General features: G+C 45.4%; 1 protein-coding gene across 1 annotated transcript in view; it reads left to right on the top strand.

Annotated features, from left to right (window-relative positions):
• The window catches only part of ABO (ABO, alpha 1-3-N-acetylgalactosaminyltransferase and alpha 1-3-galactosyltransferase), a gene marked incomplete at both ends in the record, with an annotated part of 29,854 nt that extends 5,034 nt beyond the window's left edge, over window positions 1–24,820 (top strand). The window contains 6 exons of the mRNA XM_082617150.1: window positions 9,972–10,044; window positions 12,328–12,384; window positions 12,779–12,826; window positions 13,364–13,399; window positions 15,835–15,963; window positions 24,130–24,820. Of these exons, the coding sequence (XP_082473276.1) occupies window positions 9,972–10,044; window positions 12,328–12,384; window positions 12,779–12,826; window positions 13,364–13,399; window positions 15,835–15,963; window positions 24,130–24,820 (1,034 nt within the window). The remainder of the gene's footprint in view (window positions 1–9,971; window positions 10,045–12,327; window positions 12,385–12,778; window positions 12,827–13,363; window positions 13,400–15,834; window positions 15,964–24,129) is intronic.
• Window positions 24,821–25,660: the final 840 nt, after the last annotated feature.

The raw sequence follows: 25,660 nt of genomic DNA, 5'->3' as shown, positions 1-25,660 counted from the left end.
CCAGGCTGGGTCCTGGATGTCATGAACCCAGCCCTGATCTGACCCAGCATCCCCTTGTGAGGCTGCGGGTCGAAAGGCAGAGGGGAGGGGACGAGAGAGGGAGGAAGAGGAAGCGGCAGAGCAGTGCTAGGCTCCCCAGAGGGTGGTCTGTGCCTCCGGGGTTGAGGGATGGAGGCTCTGCCTGGCGCCCCCCGCGCCGCCCCTCCTTTTGCTGCTGCCTGACAACCACTCAGGTCTTACTTGTTAGAACCCACCCAACCCCCGACCAGCCCCCGGAGTCTCTCTTTACTTGACCAGTGGAGAAGGGTAGGGGAGTGACCGGGGGGCTCTGGGCTTTCCAGACACCTAGGAAGGCTCCTGTGCCTCTGCTCAGCATCCCCCCACCCCCCCAAGCAGGAGGAGGTGGCCCTGGTGAGAAGCTGGGAGAGTCCCGGGAGGCCACAAACACCGCCACGGGTTCCTCGCTCCTTCTGTTCCCTCCTGGCTCCAAAGACAGGGACCGGCTGGAGTGGGGGGTGCGTGCCAGCACCTGCAAGGAGGTGGCGGAGAGGGATGGGACTTCTGCCATCCTTCAGGGGGTCAGGGCTCAGCCCGGGCAGGACCCAGGCCCCCGCCTGCTAACGGGAGCCCCTGCGTGCGTGGAGGAGCGCACATCTCCCTGGAGGAGGAAACCAGAGGACACGGCCACCTCTTTTTGTGACATCTAACGCTTTCACTGATGGGAAGCAGCCAGACTGACCTGGCCAGGGCTGGGCGTCGGGCAGGGCTCCCGGAAGAAATCGCGTTCCCAAACAGGCTGGAATGCATGGGTATTCCTGGTTCATGTCTGTACTGGTTCCCTAAAGCCATGTGTTCTCAGAGTCTACTCTTCATGACCAAAGCAGAGAGGCCCTTGTGAGGGTGGTGGGTGGTAGGAAGGGCTACCAGTGCCCAGAGCCAGCTGGACCCCATGGCCCTCCCTGGCACCATTTTCGACATCCTGCCCAGGTGTCACCCAGACCACCCCTGGGGCCTGGCGGTCCAGGTTCCAGTCTCTCTGGATCCTCGGACAGCAGGTGTTTTCCACGGTCTCTTCCAGCATCCTACCTCCCCCTCCTCTGTCTGGTCCGTCCAGCACACCCCGCTGCTCCCTCCCTTCCTGGACTCACTTCCCGGTCCAGAGCCACACGCCCTGCCCGGGATCAGAGGAGAGCTCCTCACACTCTGCAACAGAAACTGTGAGCTTCAGGTTCACCTGGGCCAGCCCGCTCTGCTTCAGAGATGGGTGAAGAGTGGGGGGCTCAGAAAGTCAGCTGGAAAGTGCCAGAACCCAGACCAGTCCCCAGCCCTGAACTACCGAGCAGCTGTGCTGCACAAGGTGTGGACTGAGAAGCTTCCATCCACATCTGTGCATTGAGCTTCTACTGTGTACCAGACACCGTCTAGAGAGGGGGCACGAGAAGTGTCAGAACACACGTCCCCGGTGCCACTGGGCAAGGTGGACACCACGCAGGATGTTGGGGGAAACTTACGAGCAGAGAAATGGTCGAGCTGGCACATGATAGCCCAGCTCTCAGCACCCGGCAGGGTAGATCGGGGAAGGCGGGCTATGAACACCAGCCATCCTGCATGCCAGATATGCAGACAAAGGGGGTCCCCGAGGTCAGGAATCGGCTTTGCTGAACAGGGGCCGACTTCTGCCCATTCTTCCATCAGCTACCTCAGGCCGCTGAACCCCACCAGGGGCAGGAGATGAGCATCCAAGCCCAACCCATTTGTCTGCCCACTTTTTTTTTAAAGAATTATTGTGGTAAAATATATAACAAGAAACTTACCATTTAAGCCATTTTTAAGTGTACATTTCAGTGGCATTAAGTACACTGTGCAACCGTCACCACCATCCATCTCCAGAACTCTTTCAACTCCCCAAATGGAAACCTGAACTCCCCTCCACCCCCGCTCCAGCCCCTGACTCCCCCCCATCTACTTTCTGTCCCTGAGGATTTGACTATTCTAGGTCCCTCAGACAAGTGGAATTCTACAGGATTTGACCTTTTGTGACTGGCTTACTTCACCTGGCAAAATGTCCTTGAAGTCCATCCGTGTTGTAGCTCAGGACAAGCCTTTTTAAGGCTGACTCCTTTATCTATCTGTCTATCTATCTATCTATCTATCTATCTAACTAGCTAGCTAGCTATTTATTTATTTTTGGCTGCGTTAGTCTTTGTTGCTGCGTGCGGGCTTTTCTCTAGTTCCGGCGAGCAGGGGCTACTCTTTGCCGCAGTCCATGGGCTTCTCATTGGGTGGCTTCTCTTGTTGCAGAGCACAGGCTCTAGGCATGTGGGCTTCAGTAGTTGTGGCATGTGGGCTCAGTAGTTGCGGCTCACAGACTCTAGAGTGCAGGCTCAGTAGTTGTGGTGCACGGGCTTAGTTGCTCCGCAGCATGTGGGATCTTTCCAGACCAGGGCTCCAACCCATGTCCCCTGCGTTGGCAGGTGGATTCTTAACCACTGTGCCACCAGGGAAGTCCAAGGCTGACTCCTATCCCATTGTGTGGATGCCACACGTTTTCTTTATCCACCATCCATCGATGGACATTGGGTTGCTTCCTCTTTTTGGCTCTTGTGAATAAATACTGCTGTGAACACGGGTGTCCAAATATCTTTTTGAGTCTCTGCTTTTACCTCTTTTGGTTATACACCCGTGAGTGGAATTGCTGGATCATATGGGAATTCTATGTTTAGTTTTTTGAAGAATTGCCGTACATTTTTCCACACGACAACATGCACCAGGGATACATTTTGAAGGTGGAGCTGACACAGCGTGATAGTGAATTGGATTCAGGGTGGGAGAGAAAGGAAGTATTAAAGATGCCTTGGAGACTTTTTTTTTTTTTTTGGCGATGCTGCACTGCTTGCGGGATCTTAGTTCCCCAACCAGGGATCGAACCCAGGCCCCAGCAGTGAAAACACCAAGTCTTAACCACTGGACCACCAGGGAATTCCCAGCCTCAGAGCTTTTGATGCATGGTGATGCCCTATCATGAGACAGGAGGAGTGCCCCCCTTTGGTGGTGTGGTGATGGAGACCTACAGTCCTGTTTGGCCATGATAATGTTGCTGTGCCTTCAGTGGGGATGGCCGTGAATCGTCCGGTTTCCTAGTCCACAGGTCCACAGAGAGGTGAAGGCTGCAGAAATGACTGGATGGTCAGCAGTGTAAACATGATATTTAATGCTCTGGTACAAGGTAGGAACCCCTGGGCGGTGAGTGTGGGTAAAGAAGGGAGCCCAGGACCGCGCCTGGAGTCTCCAACATTTGTGCTACAGGAAGAGAAAGAGCAAAGGCAGCCGGGCAGGTGTGGCCCGGGAAATAGACCAAAGAGAGCAGAGTCCCACTGTGGCTGACGGGTTAATTCAGACAAGGAAGGAAACACTGGGCTGAGGCTGCTGAGATCACTGGAGCCTTTGTCGAGGGAAGTTTCAGTGAGGCAGTCAGGGTGAAAGGCTGACTAGTGAGGGTAAAGGACGGAAGAAGGGTTGGAAGGCTCAGGTGTACAGGACTTTCCTTTCCAGGCTTTTCTCTAAAGGGAAGCTCGTGAGAATGGGGAGGGGAGCTGGAGGTGGAGACGTCACAAGAAACATATGAGCGATGTACAGATGTCACCCTCTGCTGCACCCCTGCTCTGATCACAGCTATTTCTTCCTGTTCACCTGCTCCTGCAGGCACCTTATTGCCAGGGCACAGCCAACACCCCATTGCTCACCCGATGAGTGAAAACTGGAGTCTTGTACAACCCTTATTTGCACTGCTCTTCCTATCGTGAGATTGAATTTCATTGCTGCTCGGGCTTTCTCTAGTTGCGGCGAGCGGGGGCTACTCTTCGTTGCGGTGCTCGAGCTTCTCATCGTGGTGGCTCCTCTTGTTGCGGAGCACGGGCTCTAGGCGCGGGGGCTTCAGTAGTTGTAGCACGTGGGCTCAGTAGTTGTGGCTCACGGGCTCTAGAGCGCGGACTCAGTAGTTGTGGCGCACGGGCTTAGCTGCTCCACGGCATGTGGGATCTTCCCGGACCAGGGATCGAACCTGTGTCCCCTGCATCGGCAGGCGGATTCTTAACCACTGCGCCACCAGGGAAGTCCAGGTTGAATGCTTTTTAACATCAGTTGTCATCTCATATACTTTGCCCTTAAAAAATTCAACAGTTGCTCTTATTTATTAAATTGTAGGAGGTATTATTAAGGGAATTAGGGCTTTTTGTGATATGAGTTGCAAGCATTTTTTCCCCCTGAATTTGTTTCTTTTGATTTTGTTTGTGGTTCTTTTTAACCACGCATAACACTTTCATCTTCATTGGCTCATATTTATTTGTCTCCATTTAGGGCTATTTTTTTTTTTTAAAGAAGATGTTGGGGGTAGGAGTTTATTAATTAATTAATTTGTTTTTGCTGTGTTGGGTCTTCATTTCTGTGCGAGGGCTTTCTCTAGTTGTGGCGAGCGGGAGCCACTCTTTATCATGGTGCACGGGCCTCTCACTATCACGGCCTCTCTTGTTGCGGAGCACAGGCTCCAGACGGGCAGGCTCAGTAGTTGTGGCTCACGGGTGTAGTTGCTCCGCGGCATGTGGGATCCTCCCAGAGCAGAGCTCGAACCTGTGTCCCCTGAATTAGCAGGCAGATTCTCAACCACTGCACCACCAGGGAAGCCCTAGGGCTATTTTTTTTAAAAAAATCTTTTGTCAAACTTAGAAAGGCTTTTCCCCTCTCCAAGATTTAAAAAGTAACATGTTATGCTGGTTTATTTATATGTTTATTCAATGTTATTATTTTGAATAGGTAGTACATTTACATGGTTCAAAAATAAAAATTATACTTCGAGGTCTACACTGAGGAGTGTCACTTCTACCTGGTCTCTGCCGACACTGTTCCCAGCTCCCTTCTCTTTATAGGTAACCGTTTTTATTCATTTCTTGTGCCGCCTTTTAGTTTTTTTTTTTTAATGTAAATGTAAGTGAATATGGTTATATGTCTTTTCACCCTCCTTTCTTACACAGTAGGTAGAATATTATTTGTACAGTTCTGTACTTTGCTTGAAACATGACCCATATATTCCAACTGCAACCCCACCACTTTTTTTAACGGTTGCATAGTAACCCTTATTGGACGCACCACAGTTAGTCACCCCGCCCCCACTGATGAACACTTGGGTTGTTTGCAGTCTTTTGCTCTTACATACAAAGCGTATCAGTCATTCTACATGTGTGTAGCTTTCTCTGCCGTGTACATTCTCAGAAGTGGGTTTGCTGGGTTAGGTGCTAAGTGAGTCTGCCTCTGGGTAGATACTGTCTGATCTTCCTTTATGTGGGGTGCTACCCTTTTCTACTTCCTACAGCGGTGTTTCTCACCCACCCCACTCCACACACGCAATTATGGCACTGTAAGGAGAAAACTTAACTTGCATTTAAATTGTCCCTAAAGGGACTTCCCTGGTGGCGCAGTGGTTAAGAATCTGCCTGCCAATGCAGGGGGCACGGGTTTGAACCCTGGCCCGGGAAGATCCCACATGCCGCAGAGCAACTAAGCCCGTGCGCCACAACTACTGAGCCTGCAAACCACAACTACTGAAGCCCGTGCACCTAGAGCCCGTGCTCCGCAACAAGAGAAGCCACCGCGATGAGAAGCCCGCTCACCGCAACGAAGAGTAGCCCCCGCTCGCTGCAACTAGAGAAAGCCCACAGACAGCAACGAAGACCCAACACAGCCAAAAATAAATAAATAAATATATTTAAAAAAGGAAAGAAAGAAAGCTCTACACCAAGGTGTGAGCAGGCGCGGTTGTCTGCACAGTCCTGCCTGGAGAGCATCCAATCATGTTTGGTATTTTCATCATCCGATGGTGAGAAATGGTATCTCGCTGTGGCTTTTTTGTTTCTTTGTATTTAAAACGGCTTCAGGAATAACTGACATATAATAAACTACACATATTTAAAGTGTGCTGTCGGATAAATTTTAACATTTGTGTACATCCATGAAGCCATCACCACGATCAAGATAATGAACAAATATGCCACACCCAAAGTTTCCTCTTGCCCTTCGGCAACCTGTCCCACCTTCCCCACCCTTACCATGCAAGGCAACCCCTTGTCCTTTTGTCCCTCTAGACTAGTTTGCATTTTCTAGAATTTAATATAAAGGGAATTGTACAGTAACGACTCCTTTTCATCTGGCCTCTTATTATTTCGCAACTCCTCCATGCAAATCTATGTATCCAGTTCATTCTTTCTGCTATTGTGTGGACACACCTCAATTTGTTTATCTATTAATCTGATGATTTGGGTTGTTTGAATTCTTAGCTATGGCAAATAAAGCTGCTGTACCAGTCCTGTACCAGTCTTTGTACAGACATGATTTCATTTCTCTGGGTCATCTGGTAGGAAATGCCAGACTGTCTTGCAGAGTGGTTGCATAATTCTACGTTCCCACTACAAGCATATGGGAGTTCCACTGTTCCGTGTCCTTACCATCATTTGGTATGAGTCATCTTTTTAATTCTAATAGATATATAATGGTATCTTACTGTGATTTTGTTTTATTTTTTAAATGAAGTTTTCTTTTTAAAATCTTTTAAAATTAAAATTAAAATTTTTATTTATTTATCTTTTGGCTGGCTGTGCCACACGGCTTGTGGGATCTTAGTTCCCCAACCAGGGACTGAATCCTCGCCCTTGGCAGTGAAAGCATGGAGTCCTAACCAATGGACCGGCAGGGAATTTCCTCTTACTGTGATTTTAATATACATTTTCCTAATGACTAATGAAGAACATTTTTCATGAACTGTTTTTCGCCATCTCTACATCTTCTTTAAGGAAGTGAAGGGTGTTCAGATCATATATATATGTATATATATCATATATATATGTATATATATCATATATATGTGTGTATGTATACATATGTTTGTTTTCATATAATTGGGTTTTAGATACAGCTCCTTTACCAGATATGTGATTTGGAAATTATTTTTTCCAGACCTGACTTGTCTTTTTATTCTCTTAACTGTGTCATTCACAGAGCAGAAGTTATTCATTTTGATCAAGTCCAGCTTATGAATTTTTTCTTTTATGGATATGGCTTTTGGTTTTGTATCTAAGAAATCTTTGCCTAATCCAAGGCCATAAAAGTTGTATTCTGTTTCCTTCTAAATGTTTTATAGTTTTAGCTGCTGTATTTTTGTCTATGACCCATTTCATTTAATTTTTGTACAGGGAACGAAGTTCGTTATTTTGTGTACACATTGCCAATTTTTCCAGCAGATTTGTTGAAAAGACCACTTTCTCCACTGAATTGCCCTTGCATTGTCAGAAATGAATTGACCATGTGTATGTGTCTGTTCTGGACTGTATTCTGCTCCATTGATTGGTTTACCTTAATGAAGGTCACCTGGTCTTGATTATGCTAACTTTCTAATAGGACAGAACTTAAAATTATGTAGTCCTTTGAATTTATTTATATTTTTCAAAGTTATTTCGACTGCTGTAAGTCCTTTGCATTCCCATACAGACCTTAGAATTCAGCTAGTCAATTTCTCCAAAACCTTGCTGGGAGTTTGATTGGAATTATTAATATATTGAATCTATAAGTTAATTTGGGGAGGTTTGATATCTTAACAATATTAAGTCTCCTGATCCATGATCACGGTAGTTCTCACCATTTAAAAAGACTTCCTTAGTGTCTCTCAGCAATGTTTTGTAGTTTTCCCTGCCCATGTTTTGCACATTTTTTGGTCAGAATTTTCTGACAAAGTATTTCATATTTTTTATACTATTGTGAATGGGTTGTTTTATTAATTTCCATTTCTGATTGTTGGTTGTTAGTATAGAAAATAACAATTGATTTTTGTATATTGACCTTGTATCCTGTGGTTTTGCTAAACTCACCAAATCACTTATTAGTTCTAGTAGCTTTTTTATAGATTCCATCAGATTTGCTACATAGATGAACATGTAGTATGGGGATAAAGACAGATCTGCTTTTTCCTCTCCAATCTGGATGCACTTCTTTTTCTTTCTTTTTTTTAAAGCAGCTTTATAGGGGTAAAGTGGACATATAATAAACTGCACATTTATTTAAAGTGAAGAATTTAGTAACTTTTGATATGTATACACCTGCAAAACCATCACTACAGTCACAAAAATTAATATAGCTATTATTACCCACAAAGAGTCCTGTGCTCCTGTGCAATCCCTCCCTGCCACGCTTCCCTACCCACCTCCATCCCCAGGCAACCACTGTTCTGTTTTCTAGCACTATAGATTAATTTGCATTTTCTAGAATTATATAGAAATGGAATCCTCCATTAAATACTTGCTTTTATCTGGATTATTTCCACCCAGCTTAATTTGTTTTAAACTATGACTATAAGCTTAATTGATGTAATTCTCTCTCAGACACACACGACGGGACAGAACAGACTCTCAAGTATGACCAAAACTTCTTATGCACTTAAAAATCTTGTCCATTTATTAAATCAAACACAAATTGGACATATCAAATTCCCTTAAACATTTAAAATGCAGGACACACAGAATTTATACAAAATGATACAATGTTACCAAATTCATTGTAAACTTGTATAAGCACGTGTTTTTGTTTTGTTTTGTTTTTAATTTTTACTTTTTTATTGACATATAGTCAATTTACAGTGTTGTGTTAGTTTCAGGTGTACAACAAAGTGATTCAGTTATACATATATATATTCTTTTTCAGATTATTTTCCCTTATAGGTTATTATATAATATTGAGTATAGTTCTCTGTGCTATACAGTCGGTCCTTGTTAGTAATCTATTTTATATATAGTAGTGTGTATACGTTAATCCCAAACTCCTAATTTATCCCTCTCCCACCCCTTTCCCCTATGTCTGTTTGTGTGTCTATTTCTGTTCATTTGTATAATTTTTTTTTAAGATTCCACATATAAGTGATATCATGTGATATTTGTCTTTTTCTGTTTGCCTTACTTCGCTTAGTATGATAATCTCCAGGTCCATCCATGTTGGTGCAAATGGCATTATTTCATTCTTTTATGGCTGAGTGATATTCCATTGTATATAAGTACCACATCTTTATCCATTCATCTGTCGATGGACATTTAGGTTGCTTCCATATCTTGGCTATGATAGATAGAAGCACATGTTTTTGGATACATCCCTGAGTTTATACATCCCTGGGTTTTCACATTTTCATACCCAGTCAGAGGAAACTGAGGTATATACCCTTACCAAATGAAATTCTTTGGTAAATGTTTCTGGGCTGCACCCAGATGTACATAGTTTTCTTAGTCCAACACTTGGGAGCCCCTCGTATTTGTGATCAACGAGATTCTGGCTGCTGGAACATCAGACTTGGGCCTCCGAGACCCAGCGGAGCAGTGGCTATGGCATGGGGGGTTCTTTATCAAGGGTGGAGCTTGTTAAACCCACAGCCTTCAGCTAAGATTTTACTAACGCATATGATACAGCTTCCTTCAAACGTGCATGTTCCCTGGAAGTGTAGCATCCCTGCAGTGGTCTCCCAGGCCTTACTGTTTTTGCTGCGTGTAACTGGGGTGAGCTCCTACAGCATCAGGGCTGCGGGTGTTTATGGGGGTTGGAATCCCCTCGGCAAGCTTTGTCTGCTGGTCCACCCTGCTGGTCCATTCACGGCCACAGTCCATCTCAGCCGCTCCTTGGGGGGGTACGAGTGGTCCTGGCCCCCCGGGGGCCTGCCAACAAGCAGAGGCACCCAGACAGGTGCCCAGGGGCTGCAGGGCGAGGCTCAAAGGGATTATGCTTCCAGGAGAGGTAATCACCCACCTTCCCTGTGAGCACACAAGAGGGAGAGGGCTTCTGGCTGGAGCCGACAGGAGGCCGTTCCTGGCCAGTGCCCAATTCTGGTCTCAACAAGGTGATTTGGGGACCAGGTAAACTAACCCCAAGTGACCTAGGCTTCCTCTCCACAGAATTCTGGGGAAAGAGCACCAAGTTCTGGCTGGGCCCGATCCTGCTCTTTGCTGTATTTCTGGGCTTCTATAGGTAAGGAGGATGGTAACAGCCCTGGGACCCTGCGGCAGGTGGGGATTTATGACTTACGTGACTTAACCTACTTACAACTTACTTACGTTAACTGAATGAGACCGGCTAGGTTTTCTCCCCTGTAACAATGATCCCAGAGAAGCCGTGAACGACATTGTCATTCCCATCTTGCAGATACTCCTTGCCTCATGTCACAACACTTGACAGGGGCAGGGCTGAGATGCAGGTTCCCAGTCAGCGCTTGGCTCTGCTCTGGGGTGATTACCAGGTGGTTTTTGTTTGTTTGTTTGTTTGTTTTCTTTTTTTGGCTTGCGGGATCTTAGCTCCCTGACCAGGGATAGAACCCACACCCTCAGCAATGAAAGCGGCGTCCTAACCACCGGACCGCCAGGGAATTCCCACCAGGTGTTAATATAACTTTAGGTGACAGGTTCACCTGGGGGTGAGTGTAAACATGACTGCGGTTTGGAGGGCTTCAAAAGGCAGCGATTTATAGCCTTTAGAAATGCCGATTACGTCATCATATGGGATTCACATCATACTTTAAATACATTTATTGGGAACAGATGACGTTTTCACTGCATTTTATTACTCTTGTTTATGTTTTAAAAGAAACTTGGTAGCTGTAGACATTCCCTTAAAAGAATCTAGTCGATACTTTTTCAGTTCTTATTCCACAAGAGGGTGAAATTGCCCCTAGACTCAGCTTTGCGATGGGTGCTGTATGTTTATATAATACTGCAGAGCGCAGACGCATACTTATTTACTTGTTAGCTGTAGAGCTATACACATTTTCACTGATGACTTTTGCAAAGAAATTTGTTAGAAAGAGCTTCCATTTATTGGGTGTTTATTCTGTGCTAGGCACAGCTCAGGGAGCAGAGGGAGCCGGAAAGGCTGCAGCTCCCTCTCTGCTCTGACTTAACTAGGGAGCTGCTGATTGTGTGAGCCTCAGCGCCCCTCCGGTCCTTCTGCATTTGGCTTTTCGTGCTCTGTGTGGCAGGGCTGTTGTAAAACAGAAAGGAGGCCTGGCTCTCGACTTTAGAGTGTATGCAGATCACTCAGAGAACCTGTTAAAAACAGAGATTTCTACACACACACACACACACACACACACACACACACGCACACCCCTCCCAGCTGCTCAGGGCTGGACTCAGGGAGTCTGGAATTGCATCTAAAAATAACTCCTGGGCTTCCCTGGTGGCGCAGTGGTTGAGAGTCCGCCTGCCGATGCAGGGGACACGGGTTCGTGCCCCGGTCCGGGAAGATCCCACATGCTGCAGAGCGGCTGGGCCCGTGAGCCATGGCCGCTGAGCCTGCGCGTCCGGAGCCTGTGCTCCGCAATGGGAGAGGCCACAACAGTGAGAGGCCCGCGTACCGCAAAAATAAATAAATAAATAAAATAAACAAAGAGGCACTCAGTTCCCGGCTGATTCCGAGTTCCTCTCTCTACCACGTTTTCTCAAACCCTAAAAAAGAACAGAGACAGAATCCTCACTGTGGTTGGAAAGGATACGTTTACAGGATGAGGGTTGGGGATGAATAGTGACCGGTGTTGATTCCCTGTGGCCCACCCGTGATGGGGTGCCCCCGACCCCATTAGCACCCAGACAGGTAAAGTCTCATTCTCCTCCCAGAACTAATTCCTCTGGGGTCACCAATCTCTGGCTGACTGAGAACAGATAAGGTGAGAGCTCCTAACCAGTGCCGGTCATGAGCCCACAGGGCAGGACCTCAGAGCCAAATCCGGTCCAGCTCCCTCCTCTATTCAGCGCTTGGGGGCCCAGCAAATGCTTGCTGGACAGAAGGGTGGACGAATGGGCTAAGCTGACGGGACTGCTCTCTCGGCAGCCCTGAGATCCACCACCTGCAGGGCCAACAGGGGCGTCTGCCATTAGGTAATGACTTTCACCTCCTTTCACCCACAAACGTTGGCATTCCTGAGCCTCGCCCAGCAGCGAACCTTTGCTTGGTCTTCAGGATGGGGACAGGCGCCACCAAGCTTCTTCGGTGGTGGGGGTCAGGATTGGTGCGGGAAGGCGGGACTGGGGGAGAGGTGGCGGCTGGGGAGGGGGCGGGGCTGGGGAGAGGGAGGGGCTGGCAGAGGGGGTGGGGGTGGGGGTGGGGCGGGGCGGGGCGGGGCTGGCAGGGAGGGCAGGGCTGGTGGAAGTGGATGCTAACCTATCCTTTGCCTGGTTAGCCCCCTCTCCTCTTGAGGGGGCACTTTCTTAGCAAGATGCTACTTTTGAAGGAATGACTGAGAACCTTTCCTCTCTGCAGCCAGCTTACACACAGAGTGGTTCTGAAGCACGTGCAGCTGGAGCAAAAGGAGTCCAGGTAGGGCGGGAGCTGGGCTCCCAGGGGTGAAGGGGGGCATTGCCAGAGCTTCCTTTGGGATTCCAGGGCCAACCTGGGCAGCCATGGCTCCTGTCCTTCGCCCCAGAGTGGGGCTCTCCCCAGGCCGCTTTGTCACCATCGGCCGTGGAATCCCTTTGGGCAGAGCTGAGCTCCAAACTGCCAGACAGGGTCAGCGTGTCCGAGGTTTCTTTGCCCTGCTTCCCGCCCCTGGTCCTCTCACCTGGCCACACGGCCCAAGCTTTGCAGTCACAGGGAGCTTTCCTTAGTAGGGGCTGTGGCGTGATGGCCCTCGGGGGGTCCTGGCCGGTCTGGCACGCAGTGCTGCTCCCAGCACCCTGTCCCCAGCTCTAAGCACTCTGTTTTCCTCCCTCAGTGAAGGTGACCGTCACCTGGACACCTGCAGGATACCTGAAGTACCCAGGTATCGGAGATCTCATCTTTGGGTTGTTTCTGTGCCTAGTTCCAAGCAAGTCACCATGTGTCTCCCTCCTCCATACTCCTCCCTCACCCCCCCCCCACAGAGCCTGATTTGTGAGATTTGTCAGGGGGGACGGCGTGGATGGGGTGGGTGCGGGCCAGCCCTGGGCTTCCCACCCCTGAACAAAGCAGGACACGAAGACCTTAGTCGTAATGAGTTAGACCGCAGAAAGGACTTACAGGGCACAAGGAGAGAAGAAAGAGACACGGGTGGGTCTCTAACCTGAGCCGTGTCATAGAACAGTTAGGGAAGACCCTCCTTTCCTCTCCTCATATCTCAGCCCCATCAGATGTCCCTGGGGAAGTGCGTGGCCTCCCCAGGGCCGAGTAGGCACAGCTGGATGAAGGAAGGAAGGGAGGAAGGAAGTCCCTGTGGCTGAGTGCCACCTCCTGGCAGGGCTGGCACACTGAACCGGGAGGAGGCCCCTTGCGGCCATGGGCATCTATGATGCATTGTCTCACATGCGCGTCTTGTCCGCAGGTTGGTTTACCCCAAGGCCCAGCTCCTCAAGCCCACGTAAGTAGGCGAGTTCCTGCCATGGCTGCAGCCAGTGGGTTCCCTGCCACCACGTACCTCATGTTTTCTTTTCACTTGCCCCTCTCCCTGGTTCAGTTTTTTCTTTCGCCTCTTTCCTTTTCTTTCTTTCCGTGCTATAGGAGGCTGGGTTGGTTTTTAATGGGTTTGGTACAGGTTGAAGGAGCAATGGAAGATGCCTCTAATTCTTGGTCATTAGGAGCTGTGTGGAGGTCCATACCAGGCACAGAACCTTCTCTTGTTTCTTCTTGGGGAAGGATGGCAGGGGTCTGGACTGGGTTATCCCTGAGGTCTTTCCATGGGTGTAAATATCTGAGGAACGATGGTTCCAAACTCACCTCCACACGCAAGCGCCTGTCCCCAAATCCAAGCCTCCTTAGCCCGTGCCTGTACCTCCTGCTTCCACTGCCAGAGACAGATTGCTGGCAACCCTCTTCTGAGGCACTAGACCCCAGAGTTTCGGGGTAGGAAGTCTCCCAGAGACCACTTTGATCGGCCCACGTTTTATAAGCAGGGAAACTGAGGCTCAGAGAAGTGAAGGAAGTTGCCTGAGGCCCTACGGCTGGTGAGGGGCAGGTCGGGACGCAAGCTGGGTGGTTTCTGTCATGTCATGCCACATCCCTGCCAGGAGAGCTGAAAATGCTCGCTGTCATTTCTGAAACCCACGCCCACCCCTCCTTGAGTTTCTAGAGCTGCCAGCCACGCGTGGCCGCGGACACTAGAAGCAGGACTGCTCTAGAATGAGATGTGCTGTCGGTGTGAAGTGCACAGTGGACTTCAAACACTTAGTACTCGAAAAATGTACTAGGAGTTTGGGATTAACATGTACACACTACTATATATAAAATAGGTAAACAACAAGGACCCAGTGTACAGCACAGGGAACTATACTCAATATCTTGTAATAACCTATATGGGAAAAGAACCTGAAAAAGAATACATACATGTGTAACTGAATCACTTTGCTGTACACTCGAAACTAACACAACATTGTCAATTAACTATACTTCAATAAAAATATCAGTTACTTATTGAAATGATAATATTTTGGATATATTGGGTTAAAAGAAGTATTGATATATCAAATTACCTGTCATTTTACCTGGTTCCTTTTACTTTTCTGTGGCTCCTAGACCACTTCTAGTTACATATGTTTCTGTGGGCCAGCACGGATCGGGAGGGACAAGTTGGCGCGAGCTTTTTTGGTGGGTCCTGGTGGTGTGATGAACGAGTGAATGAACACTCGTGAAATAAGAGTAGGGGGAGAGGTGAGGGGTGTCTGTGCGGCTGGAAGATGGAGGAGGGGCAGAGAACACAGGGCCCCTGGGAGGGGCGGGGCCTTGAAACTCAGCTTCATCCCTGAAAGAGAACTCGAGATTTCTCTACTCACAGCAAGCATGTGGGTTTTCCCCACCAAGTGATTCTGACACTCCCCGCAGTTAGCACAGACCCCCACAGGGGGAGGGCTCAGCCTCAGGGCCCCTACTTCATACACCCGTCACAAGGCCAGGTTGTAACCCGTGCTTCCCACTGACGGGCTGTAAATCATTTCTCACCACCCGCTCCTTGGGTTTGATGATTTGCTGGAATGCTCCCAGAGCTCAAGAAAACAGTTTACTTCCTAGATTCTTGTCTTGTTATAAAGGGTGCAGGTCAGGGACAGTCAGATGAAAGGTACCTAGGGCCAGGAATGGGGAAGGGGGCGATGCCCTCCATGCCCTCCCCGGGAGCATCTCCCTCCCAGCACCTCTATGTGCTCACCAACCCGGAAGCCCTCCGGACCCCACAGTTTAGGGGCTTTTATGGAGGCTTCATCACGCTGGCATGATTGAGAATTAACTCAGTCTCCAGCCACTCTCCCTCCCCTGGAGGATGGGAGACGAGGCTGAAAGCCCCAAGGTTCTAATCCTGGCTTGGTCTTTCTGGTGACCAGCCCCCGTCCTGAACTACCCACAAGCCCACCCAGAGGCACCTCATTAGAATAAAAGATGCCTCCTACGACCCCGGAAATCCCAAGGGTCTTACTAGCTCTGTGTCAGGTAAGGGGAGGGGAGGGAGTGGCAAATATATATTTCTTACGATGGCAAAGTACCCATGTGCTGGGAGAGGGCTTAGTGCTTGCCCTCACTTGAGACTCTTCTCCTGGAAACAGGGTTGGGAGGCCTCATAGAAGGAGTGTCCTATGGGATCCAGCACATGGCTGGTACTCAGGAGATACTCTAAGTTAGGGCAGTGAAGGGATGAGAGTGTTGGGTCTCGGGTGCTGAGCTTATGGTGCCAAGAGCCCCGGGTTGGGAGTCTGGAGTCCTGTCTGCTCCTAGCTCTGTGGCTCACAGACTGTACAGCTTTGGGCAAATCCTCCTCTGTGGCCCACATCCCCATGCCCTGCCCTCACACACTGTGACTCATCTCCCCAGGAGAGTGGACGTGCTGGTCATGACTCCCTGGTTTGCACCCATCATCTGGGATGGGACCTTTGACTCTGCCATCTTGGATGCACAGTTCAGAAACATCACCGTTGGGCTGACCGTGTTTGCCATCAAAAAGTAAGTGAGGGATGCTCGCCCAGGGTAAACCAGGAAACCGGCCTGAGCTGCAGCGGGGCACTCCTCTCTCGGTGTCTCTCTTTTCCAGGACAAGGTGCTCAGCTCACAGGGTGGGTGGGGGTGTGGAGGCACGTGTGACTTTGGGTGTAGGTGAACTTGGTGGGACCTTCAGGGCATCACTGGGCAGACCGCTGCTCAAAATAGCAGCCCCACACCTGAGAGTCATCTGTTCCAGAGGTCACTGCGTCAGCCTTTCAGAGATGGGCAGCTGACGTTCACCACTTCCACGTACCAGCCGTTGTGCCAGGGGCTTAACCGCACCACAGCTCATACACGTGTGCTCCATTGCCCCAATCTATTACCCGGGGAGGCCAACTGTTTGCAAATATTTTCTCCCATCCTGTAGGTTGCCTTCTCATTTTGTTGATTTTGTTGTTGTTGTGCAGAAGCTTTTCAGTTTGCTGTAGTCTCACTTGTTTATTTCTTGTTGCTTGTGCTTTGGCGGCATATCCAATAAATCATTGCAAAGATCAATGTGCAGGAGGCTTCCCCCTGTTTTCTACTAGGAATTTTATGATTTCAGGTCTTACATGTATGTCTTCAATCCTTTTCAAGTTAGTTTTTCTGAGCAGTGTAAGATAGGGGTCTATTGTCATTCTTTTGCACATGAATATTCTATTTTCCCAGCACCATTTATTGAAAAGACTGTCTTTTCTCCATTGAGTATTCTTAGCTCCCTTGTCAAATATTAACTTGACTGTATATGCACGAATTTATTCCTGGGCTCTCAGTTCTGTTCCATTGGTCTCTGTGTCTATTTTTTTGCCAGTACCATTACTGTTTTGATTAACTGTGGTTTTGTAATATAATCTGGATGTGTGATGCCTCCAGCTTTGTTCTTTCTTTTCAGAATTACTTTGGCTATTCAGGGTCTCTTGTGTCCAAATACATTTTAGGATTTTTTTTTCTTTCTCTCTTTCTATTTCTGTTAAAAATACCATTGAAATCTTTATAGGGATTTCATTGAATCTATAAATGACTTTTGGGAGTATGGACATTTTAGCAATATTAAATCTTCCAATCCACGAACACAGGATATCTTTCCATTTATTTGTGTCTTCTTCAGTTCCTTTCATCAGTGCCTTATAGTTTTCAGTATATGAATCTTTCACCTCTTTGGTTAGGTTAATTCCTAAGTATTTTATTGTTTTTCATGCAATTGTAAGTGGGATTATTTTCTTAACTTTTTTGGATAGTTTGTTGTTAGTGTATAGAAATGCTATTGATTTTTTTAATTAAGATTTTTTATTAATTCTTGTAGTCATTGCTTTTTAAAAAATATTTATTTATTTATTTTTGGCTGCATTGGGTCTTTGTTGCGGTGCACGGGCTTCTCATTGCAGTATCTTTCCTTGTTGCGGAGCACGGGCTCTAGGTGCACCGGCTTCAGTGGTTGCAGCATGCGGGCTCAGTATTTGTGGCGTGTGGGCTCTAGAGCTCAGGCTCAGTAGTTGTGGCACATGGACTTTGTTGCTCCATGGCATGTGGGATCTTCCCAGACCAGGGATCAAACCCATGTCCCCTGCATTGGCAGGCAGATTCTTAACCACTGCACCACCAGGGAATTCCCTGCTATTGATTTTTGTATGTTGATTCTGTATCCTGCAACTTTACTGAATCTGTTGATTAGATATAAATTTTATGGTGTAGTCTTTAGGATTTTCTATATATAAAATCATGTCATCTACAAACAGACAATTTTATTTCTTCCTTTCATTTGCCTTTTATTTCTTTTTCTTGCCTGATTACTCTGGCTAGGAGACTTTCAGTACTATGTTGAACAGGAGTCATAAAAGTGGGCACCTTTGGGAATTCCCTGGCAGTCCAGTGGTTAGGACTTGGCCCTTTCACTGCCGGGGCATGGGTTCAATCCCTGGTCGGGGAACTAAGATCCTGCAAGCTGTGCGGTGCAACCAGAAAAGAGAGAAAAAAAAAATGTGGGCACCCTTGTCCTGTTCCCGATCTTAGAAGAAAAGCTTTCAACCCTTAACTGTTGAGTATGATATTAGTTGTGGGCTTGTTATACATGGCTTTAATATGTTGAGGTACATTCTTTCTATACCCAATTTGTTGAGAGTTTTTTTTTATCATGAATGGATGTTGAATTTTGTCAAATGTTTTTTCTGCATCTATTGAGATGATTTTATTATTTTTATCCTTCATTCTGTGAATGTGCTGTATCACATTTATTGATTTGTGTATGTTGAGCCATCCTTGCATCCCAAGGATAATCCCACTTGGTCATGGTGTGTCATCCTTTTAATGTGCTTTCGAATTTGGTTTGCTTGTATTTTGTTGAGAATTTTTGCATCTGAATTCACCAAAGATATTGGCCTGTAGTTTTCTTTTCTTGTAGTGTCCTTATTTGGTTTTAATATCAAGATAATGCTGGCCTAGTAAAATGAGTTTGGGAGTGATCCCTTTTCTTCAGTGTTTTGAAAGACTTTGAGAAATATTGGCATTAATTCTTCTTTAAACATTTGGTAAAATTCACCAGTGAAACCATCTGGTCCTGGGCTTTTCTTTTATGGGAGATTTCTGAGTCAATCTCCTTACTCATTTTTGGTCTGTTCAGACTTTCTGTTTCTTCATGATTCAGTCTGAGTAGGTTATGTGTTTCTAGGCACTTATCCACTTCTTCTAGGTTGTCTAATTTGTTGATGTATGGTAGTTCATAGCAGTTTCTTATAATCCTTTGTATTTCTGTGCTATCAGTTGTAATGTTTCCTCTTTCATTTATAATTTTATTTATTTATGTCCTCTCTCTTTTTTCTTGGTTAGTCTAGCTAAAAGTTTGTCTATTTTGTTTATCTTTTCAAAGAACCAATCCTTACTTTCTTTTTTATTGTTTTCCTGTTCTCAATTTCATTTATTTCTGATCTAATGTTTATTTTATTTTTTTCCTTTTTTTTTGAATTTTATCTTATTTATTTATTTTTTATACAGCAGGTTCTTATTAGTTCTCTATTTTATACATATTAGTGTATATATGTCAACCCCAATCTCCCAGTTCATCCCACCCCCACCCCCCTTCCCCGCTCTCCCCCCTTGGTGTCCATACATTTGTTCTCTACATCTGTGTCTCTATTTCTGCCTTGCAAACCAGTTCATCTGCACCATTTTTCTAGATTCCACATATATGCATCAATATACGATATTTGTTTTTCTCTTTCTGACTTACTTCACTCTGCATGATGGTCTCTAGGTCCATCCACATCTCCACAAATGACCCAAGTTTGTTCCCTTTTATGGCTGAGTAATATTCCACTGTATATATGTACCACATCTTCTTTATCCATTCGTCTGTTGATGGGCATTTAGGTTGCTTCCATGACCTGGCTATTGTAAATAGTGCTGCAATGAACACTGGGGTGCATGTGTCTTTTTTTTTTTTTTTTTTTTTTTGCTGTACGCGGGCCTCTCACTGTTGTGGCCTCTCCCATTTCGGAGCACAGGCTCCGTCCGGATGCGCAGGCTCAGTGGCCATGGCTCACGGGCCCAGCCGCTTCGCGGCATGTGGGATCTTCCCGGACCAGGGCACGAACCCGTGTCCCCTGCATTGGCAGGCGGACTCTCAACCACTGTGCCACCAGGGAAGCCCCCCATGTGTCTTTTTGAGTTATGGTTTTCTCTGGGTATATGCCCAGTAGTGGGATTGCTGGGTCATAAAGTAATTCTATTTTTAGTTTTTTAAGGAACCTCCATACTGTTCTCCAAAGTGGCTGTATCAATTTACATTCCCTCTAACGTTTATTATATCTTTCCTTCTGCTAACTTTAGGCTTAGTTTGTTCTTCTTTTTCTTTTTCCTTGAGGTTTAAAGTTAGGTTGTTTATTTGAGATGTTTCCCTTTTTTTAAAAAAAATTCATTTTTCACTATAAACTTCCCTCTTAGAACTGTTTTTGCTGCATTACATAAGTTTTGGTATGTTGTGATTTTATTTTCTCAAGATATTTTTTCATTTCCCTTTTGATTTCTTCTTTGATCCATTGGTTGTTCAGGAGCATGTAGTTTAATTTTCATGTATTTGTGAAATTTCCAGCTTTCCTCTGTTACTGATTTCTAGTTTCATACTATGTGGTCAGAAAAGATGCTTGATATGATTTCCATATTTTAAGTTTGCTAAGACTTTTTTTTTGTGGCCTAACATATGATCCATTCTAGAAAATGTTCCATATGCACTTGAGAAGAATGTGTATTCTGCTGTAGTTGGATGGAATATTCTGAATATGTATGTTAGGTACATTTGGATCTATAGTGCTTTTCAGATCTGCTGTTTCCTTAAGAGCCTCTGTCTGGATGATCTATCCAATTGTGAAAGTGAGATGTTAAAGTCCCCAACTAATATTGTATTGCTGCTCATTTCTCTTTCTAATTCTGTTAGTATGTGCTCTATATGTTTAGGTGCTCCAGTATTAGGTGTGTAAGTACTTACAATTGTTATATCTTCTTGATGGATTGACCCTTTTATCATTATATAATGACATTGTTTGTCTCTTTTGATCATTTTTTAGCTTGAAGTCTATTTTTCTGATACAAGTATAGCTACCCCTTCTCTCTTTTGGTTACCATGTGTTTGAAATATCTTCTTTCCATCCCTTCACTATCAATCTATGTGTGTCTTTAAAACTAAAATGAGTCTCTGTCTTATAGGCAGCATATTGTTGGATCTTGTTTTTTTATTTTTAAGTTTTAAATCCATTCAGCCATTCTATGTCTTTAGACTGGAAAATTTAATCCTTTTCTGTTTAAAATAGTTTAAAACAATTATTGATAGGTAAGGACTTACTTTTGCCATTTTGTTCATTGTTTTCTAACTGTTTTGCTGATCCTTTGTTCCTTACCTTTTATCTTGCTCTCTTCTTTTGTGACTCAATGAATTTTTGTGGTGGTGGCTTTGACTCTTTTATCATATATTTTATGTATCTACTACAGGTTTTTCTTTTGTCATTATTATGAGACTTACATAAAATATATTTATAACAACCTATTTTAAGCTGATAATGACTTAACTTTGATAGCATACGTAAATCTTATATTTTTACTTCTCCCTTCTCACATTTTAGGTTATTGATGTTACCGTTTACATATTTTATATTGTGTATATATTAAAATGCATTGTAGTTATGTTTTTTAAATACGTTTGTTTTTCAACTTTTCAACTAGAATTATAAGTGAATTACACACCAGAATCTGACTTTATATATTTACTATTATCAGTGAATTTTACACATATATGAATATGTTTTTATGATATCAACTGACATCCTTTTCTTTCTGCTTGAAGCGTGGAATGCCCTTTACCATTTCTTTTAAGGCAGGTCTAGTGGTGATAAACTCCCTCAGCTTTTGTTTGTTTGGGAAGGTATTTATCTCTCCTTCATTCCTGAAGGAGAGTTTTGCTGGGTGTAGTGTTCTTGGTTGACGGCCTTTTCTTTCCATTTTTAAAATAATTCATCCCACTTTCTCCCGGCCTGCAAAGTTTCTTAAGCAATCTACCTGTAGTCTTTTGGGGGTTCCCTGGTATGTGATGACTCACTTTTCTCTTGCTGCTTTCAAAATCCTCTCTTCATCTTTGACTTTTTACAATTTGATTATAGTGTGTCTCAGTGTAGTCCTTTTCAGGTTCAACCTTTTTGGTGTCCTTTGGGGCTCATGAATCTGGATGTCCAGGTCTCTTGTTTGGGAAGTTTTCAACCATTATTACTTTAAATATATTTTCTGTCCCTTATTCTTTCTCTTCTTCTGGGATTCCCATAAGGAATATATTATTTCTTTTTATGGTATATCATAAGTCCCATAGGCTTCACAATAAATATATTATTTTACTTGCTTTATCACTAATCTATTTATCTGTCCATTCTTTTGTCCATCCATCTGTCCATTTTGATATACGTGAAAGTAAATTTCAGACATCAGCACCACTGCCCCCTAATACTTCTCTGTGCATATCATTAATTAGAGTTCAATATGTGTTTACAGTTTTTCTTTTTTCTAGGTAAAATGTACATATGATGAAGTGCACACATTTTAATTGTTTTTTAATTGTTTTTTAATTGTAAGGCAGTGAACAAAATAGTTAAAGGTCCTGCTCTCGTGGAGATATATTCTAGTGGAAAAAGACAAAAGAATAAGTGAAACACAAATACAAAATATGTCAGATGATGATATGAGCTTTAAAAATAATTAAGTTTGGGCAAGGGGATAGAGAGCGATTTGTTTTCATATTTATTTGCTCTTTTTTATTGTTATAATTTGCACATAGTCAAATGTACATGTTCAAGTGAACAGGCTGCTGGAGTTTTACATTTGGATGCATCCATGTAAGTACCAGCTGGAAGAGGTATAAGGCATGTCCAGTTCTGGGCATTAGTCAGAGGATGGAATGCTACTATAGGGGTGAGCATTGCAGGGAATGGATTCCAGGCAGAAAAAAATGCAAAGGCCTGGAGGAGTATGCATGGCATGTGTCAGGAATATCTAGGAGCTGGCCTGCCCAGGACAGAGGATGGAGGCCAGAGGAGAAGTAGACAAGGTCAGAGCAGATCTTGTAGGGCCTGATAGACCACTATAGGATCTTTTTTTTAAGTTTATTTTTTAAAATTAATTAATTAATTAATTAATTTTTGGCTGAGTTGGGTCTTCATTGCTGTGCATGGGCTTCTCATTGCAGTGGCTTCTCTTGTTGCGCAGCATGGGCTCTAGGCGCGCGGGCTTCAGTAGTTGTGGCGTGCGGGCTTCAGTAGTTGTGGCTCGCAAGCTCTAGAGTGCAGGCTCAGTAGTTGCAGCACACGGGCTTAGTTGCTCTGCAGCATGTGGGGTCTTCCTAGACTAAGGATCGAACCCCTTTTCCCCTGCATTAGCAGGCGGATTCTTAACCACCAGGGAAGTCCCACTGTAGGATCTTGAATTGCTTTGTTTTTTTGTTAAAACAAGAAGCCGTTTATTTTATGCATAGTAGTTTGTACCTTTTAGTCCCCTACCTCAGTCTTGTCCCTCCTCCACTAGTATCCCCACTGGTAACCACTAGTTTGTTCTTTATATCTATGAGTCTGTTTCTGTTTTGTTATATTCATTTGTTTTATTTATATTGTACACCACAGGGAATATAGCCAATATTTTATAATAACTTTAAATGGAATATAATCTATGAAAATTTTGAATGACTATGATGTACACCTGAAACTAATATAGTATTGTAAATCAACTATACCTGAATTAAAAAAAAAAAGACAAGAAGCCATTGGAGGGTCCTGAGCTGGGAGATACCCATCATTTGGATACTATCTATCATTTGAATTTTTGCCAAACTTGTGGATTAATAAAATATTTTATGGTTGAGAGTATTTGCTCAACACCAAGCAATCGGAATCCCTCCTTTTATATCCGGTCAGGGTACATTGTCTTTAGCTCGTAGAATGCCTATGGTTTTTACTTTTATTTAATTAATTAATTAATTTATTTATTTATTGCAGCACGCGGGCCTCTCACTGCTGTGGCCTCTCCCGTTGCAGAGCACAGGCTCTGGACGCGCAGGCTCAGTGGCCATGGCTCACGGGCCCAGCCGCTCCGCGGCATGTGGGATCTTCCCGGACTGGGGCACGAACCCGTGTCCCCTGCATCGGCAGGCGGACTCTCAACCACTGTGCCACCTGGGAAGCCCCTATTTTTTTGATTTCTAATGGTGGTAAAATGCACATAACATAAAATTTACCATCTAACCTATTTTTAAGTATACAGTTCAGTAGTGTTACGTAGTCAAGTTGTTGTGCAACCATCATCACTGTCCCTCTCCAGAACTGTTCCCATCTTGCAAAACTGAGACTTTACGCCTATTAAACACTAACTCCCCATTCCCCCTCCCCCAATCTCTGGCAACCACCATTCTATTTCTGGGTCTGTGAATTTGCCTATTCTAGGTACCTCATACAAGTAAAATCATATAGTACTTGACTTTTTGTGGTTGGCTTATTTCACTTAGCATAATGTCCTCAAGGTATGGCTAAAGTTTTACAAACTGTTTTTGTCTAAAAATCTATTATTTTGCTGCTGTGTGATTCTGTTAACGCCCACCCTCTCTTTCCTGGGGGGGCTTGTTGGTTTTAGATACGTGGTCTTCCTGAAGCTCTTCCTGGAGACGGCCGAGAAGTACTTCATGGTGGGACACAAGGTCAACTACTACGTCTTCACTGACCGGCCGGCGGATGTGCCCCAGATCCCCCTCCAGGAAGGGAGGCAGGTGGTGGTCCTCGAGGTCCGAAACTACAAACGCTGGCAGGACATATCCATGCACCGGATGGAGATGATCAGCAACTTCTCCCAGCAGCGCTTCCTCCACGAGGTCCATTACCTGGTGTGCTTGGACGTGGACATGAAGTTCAGCGACCACGTGGGCGTGGAGATCCTGGCACCGCTCTTCGGGACCCTCCATCCTGGTTTCTACGCAGGTGATCGCCAGTCCTTCACCTATGAACGCCGGCCCTTGTCTCAGGCCTACATTCCGAGAGATGAGGGTGATTTTTACTATGCAGGAGGCTTTTTTGGGGGGTCGGTCCCTGAGGTTTACCGGCTCACCATGGCCTGTCACCAGGCGATGATGGCCGACCAGGCCAACGGCATCGAGGCCGTGTGGCACGATGAGAGCCACCTGAACAGGTACCTGCTGTACCACAAGCCCAGCAAGGTGCTGTCCCCCGAGTACCTGTGGGATGAGCGGCTGCTGCGGAGACCACCTTTACTCAGGAAACTTCGATACGTGGCTGTGCCCAAGAACCACGCAGAGATTCGGAACCAATGAGAACATACTTCCCAAGAGCCCACGTTATCAGGCTGTAGTGCATGTCAGTGGTTCTGCTGTCTTGATAAGGGATTGGCCAAAGATTTGATGACGTGGATGAGGCCATCTCTTTGTTTCCTCCTCTGGAGGGTCTTCCATCACCCATTAAACAAACCCAGCTCTGGGTTTTCATTCCCTCCTAATCCTGCATTCTCTTTAAATGTGACTGATCCTTCAAGGTCTCTACAAGGTCACCTTCTTAGGAAGCTTTCTTTGGTTCTCTCTTCTTCCTGTGGTTGAAGTGAATTGCTCTTCCCTCTGCATTTCCATAAAGTACTAAGTGTATTCTTTGGCTATGTCTGCCATTCTGCCTACATTACCCATTGGCCTTGCCCATTACATGTGAGCTCCTGACGGCAGAGGCCAAGTACATACCTCAGTGTCTAATGCCCAGAGACTCTCAAAACTATTCACACTTAAATTTAAGGAACTCTTTTTTTTTTTTTTTAGCTGTGCAGCCCAGCTTGTGGGATCTTAGTTCACTGACCAGGGATTGAACCTGGGATCTCGACAGTGAAAGCGCTGAGTCCTAACCACTGGACCACCAGGGAATTCCCTAAGTTTAAGGAACTCTTAAAAGCCTATTTTACCATGTCGTGAGATAGCAGGAGAGGCCCGGCCTGAGAGTACTTCCTAGGTTTGGTTTACTTGTGTTGGTAGCTTGTTGCTTTGGATTGTTTGTCTTTTTCTTATTGATTTGTGGGTGTCTCTTACATATTTTGGATGCTAGTACCTTTATCAGACACATATTAAAAATAGCTTCTTCCAGTTTTTATGTTGCCATTTCAACTCTTTTAATGT

Source organism: Mesoplodon mirus (genome assembly GCF_964341445.2).
Source record: "Mesoplodon mirus genome assembly, chromosome: 1".
NCBI lineage: Eukaryota > Metazoa > Chordata > Mammalia > Artiodactyla > Ziphiidae > Mesoplodon > Mesoplodon mirus.
The sequence above is the reverse complement of the archived record's forward strand: the minus strand, read 5'-3'. Positions and strand labels throughout refer to the sequence as shown.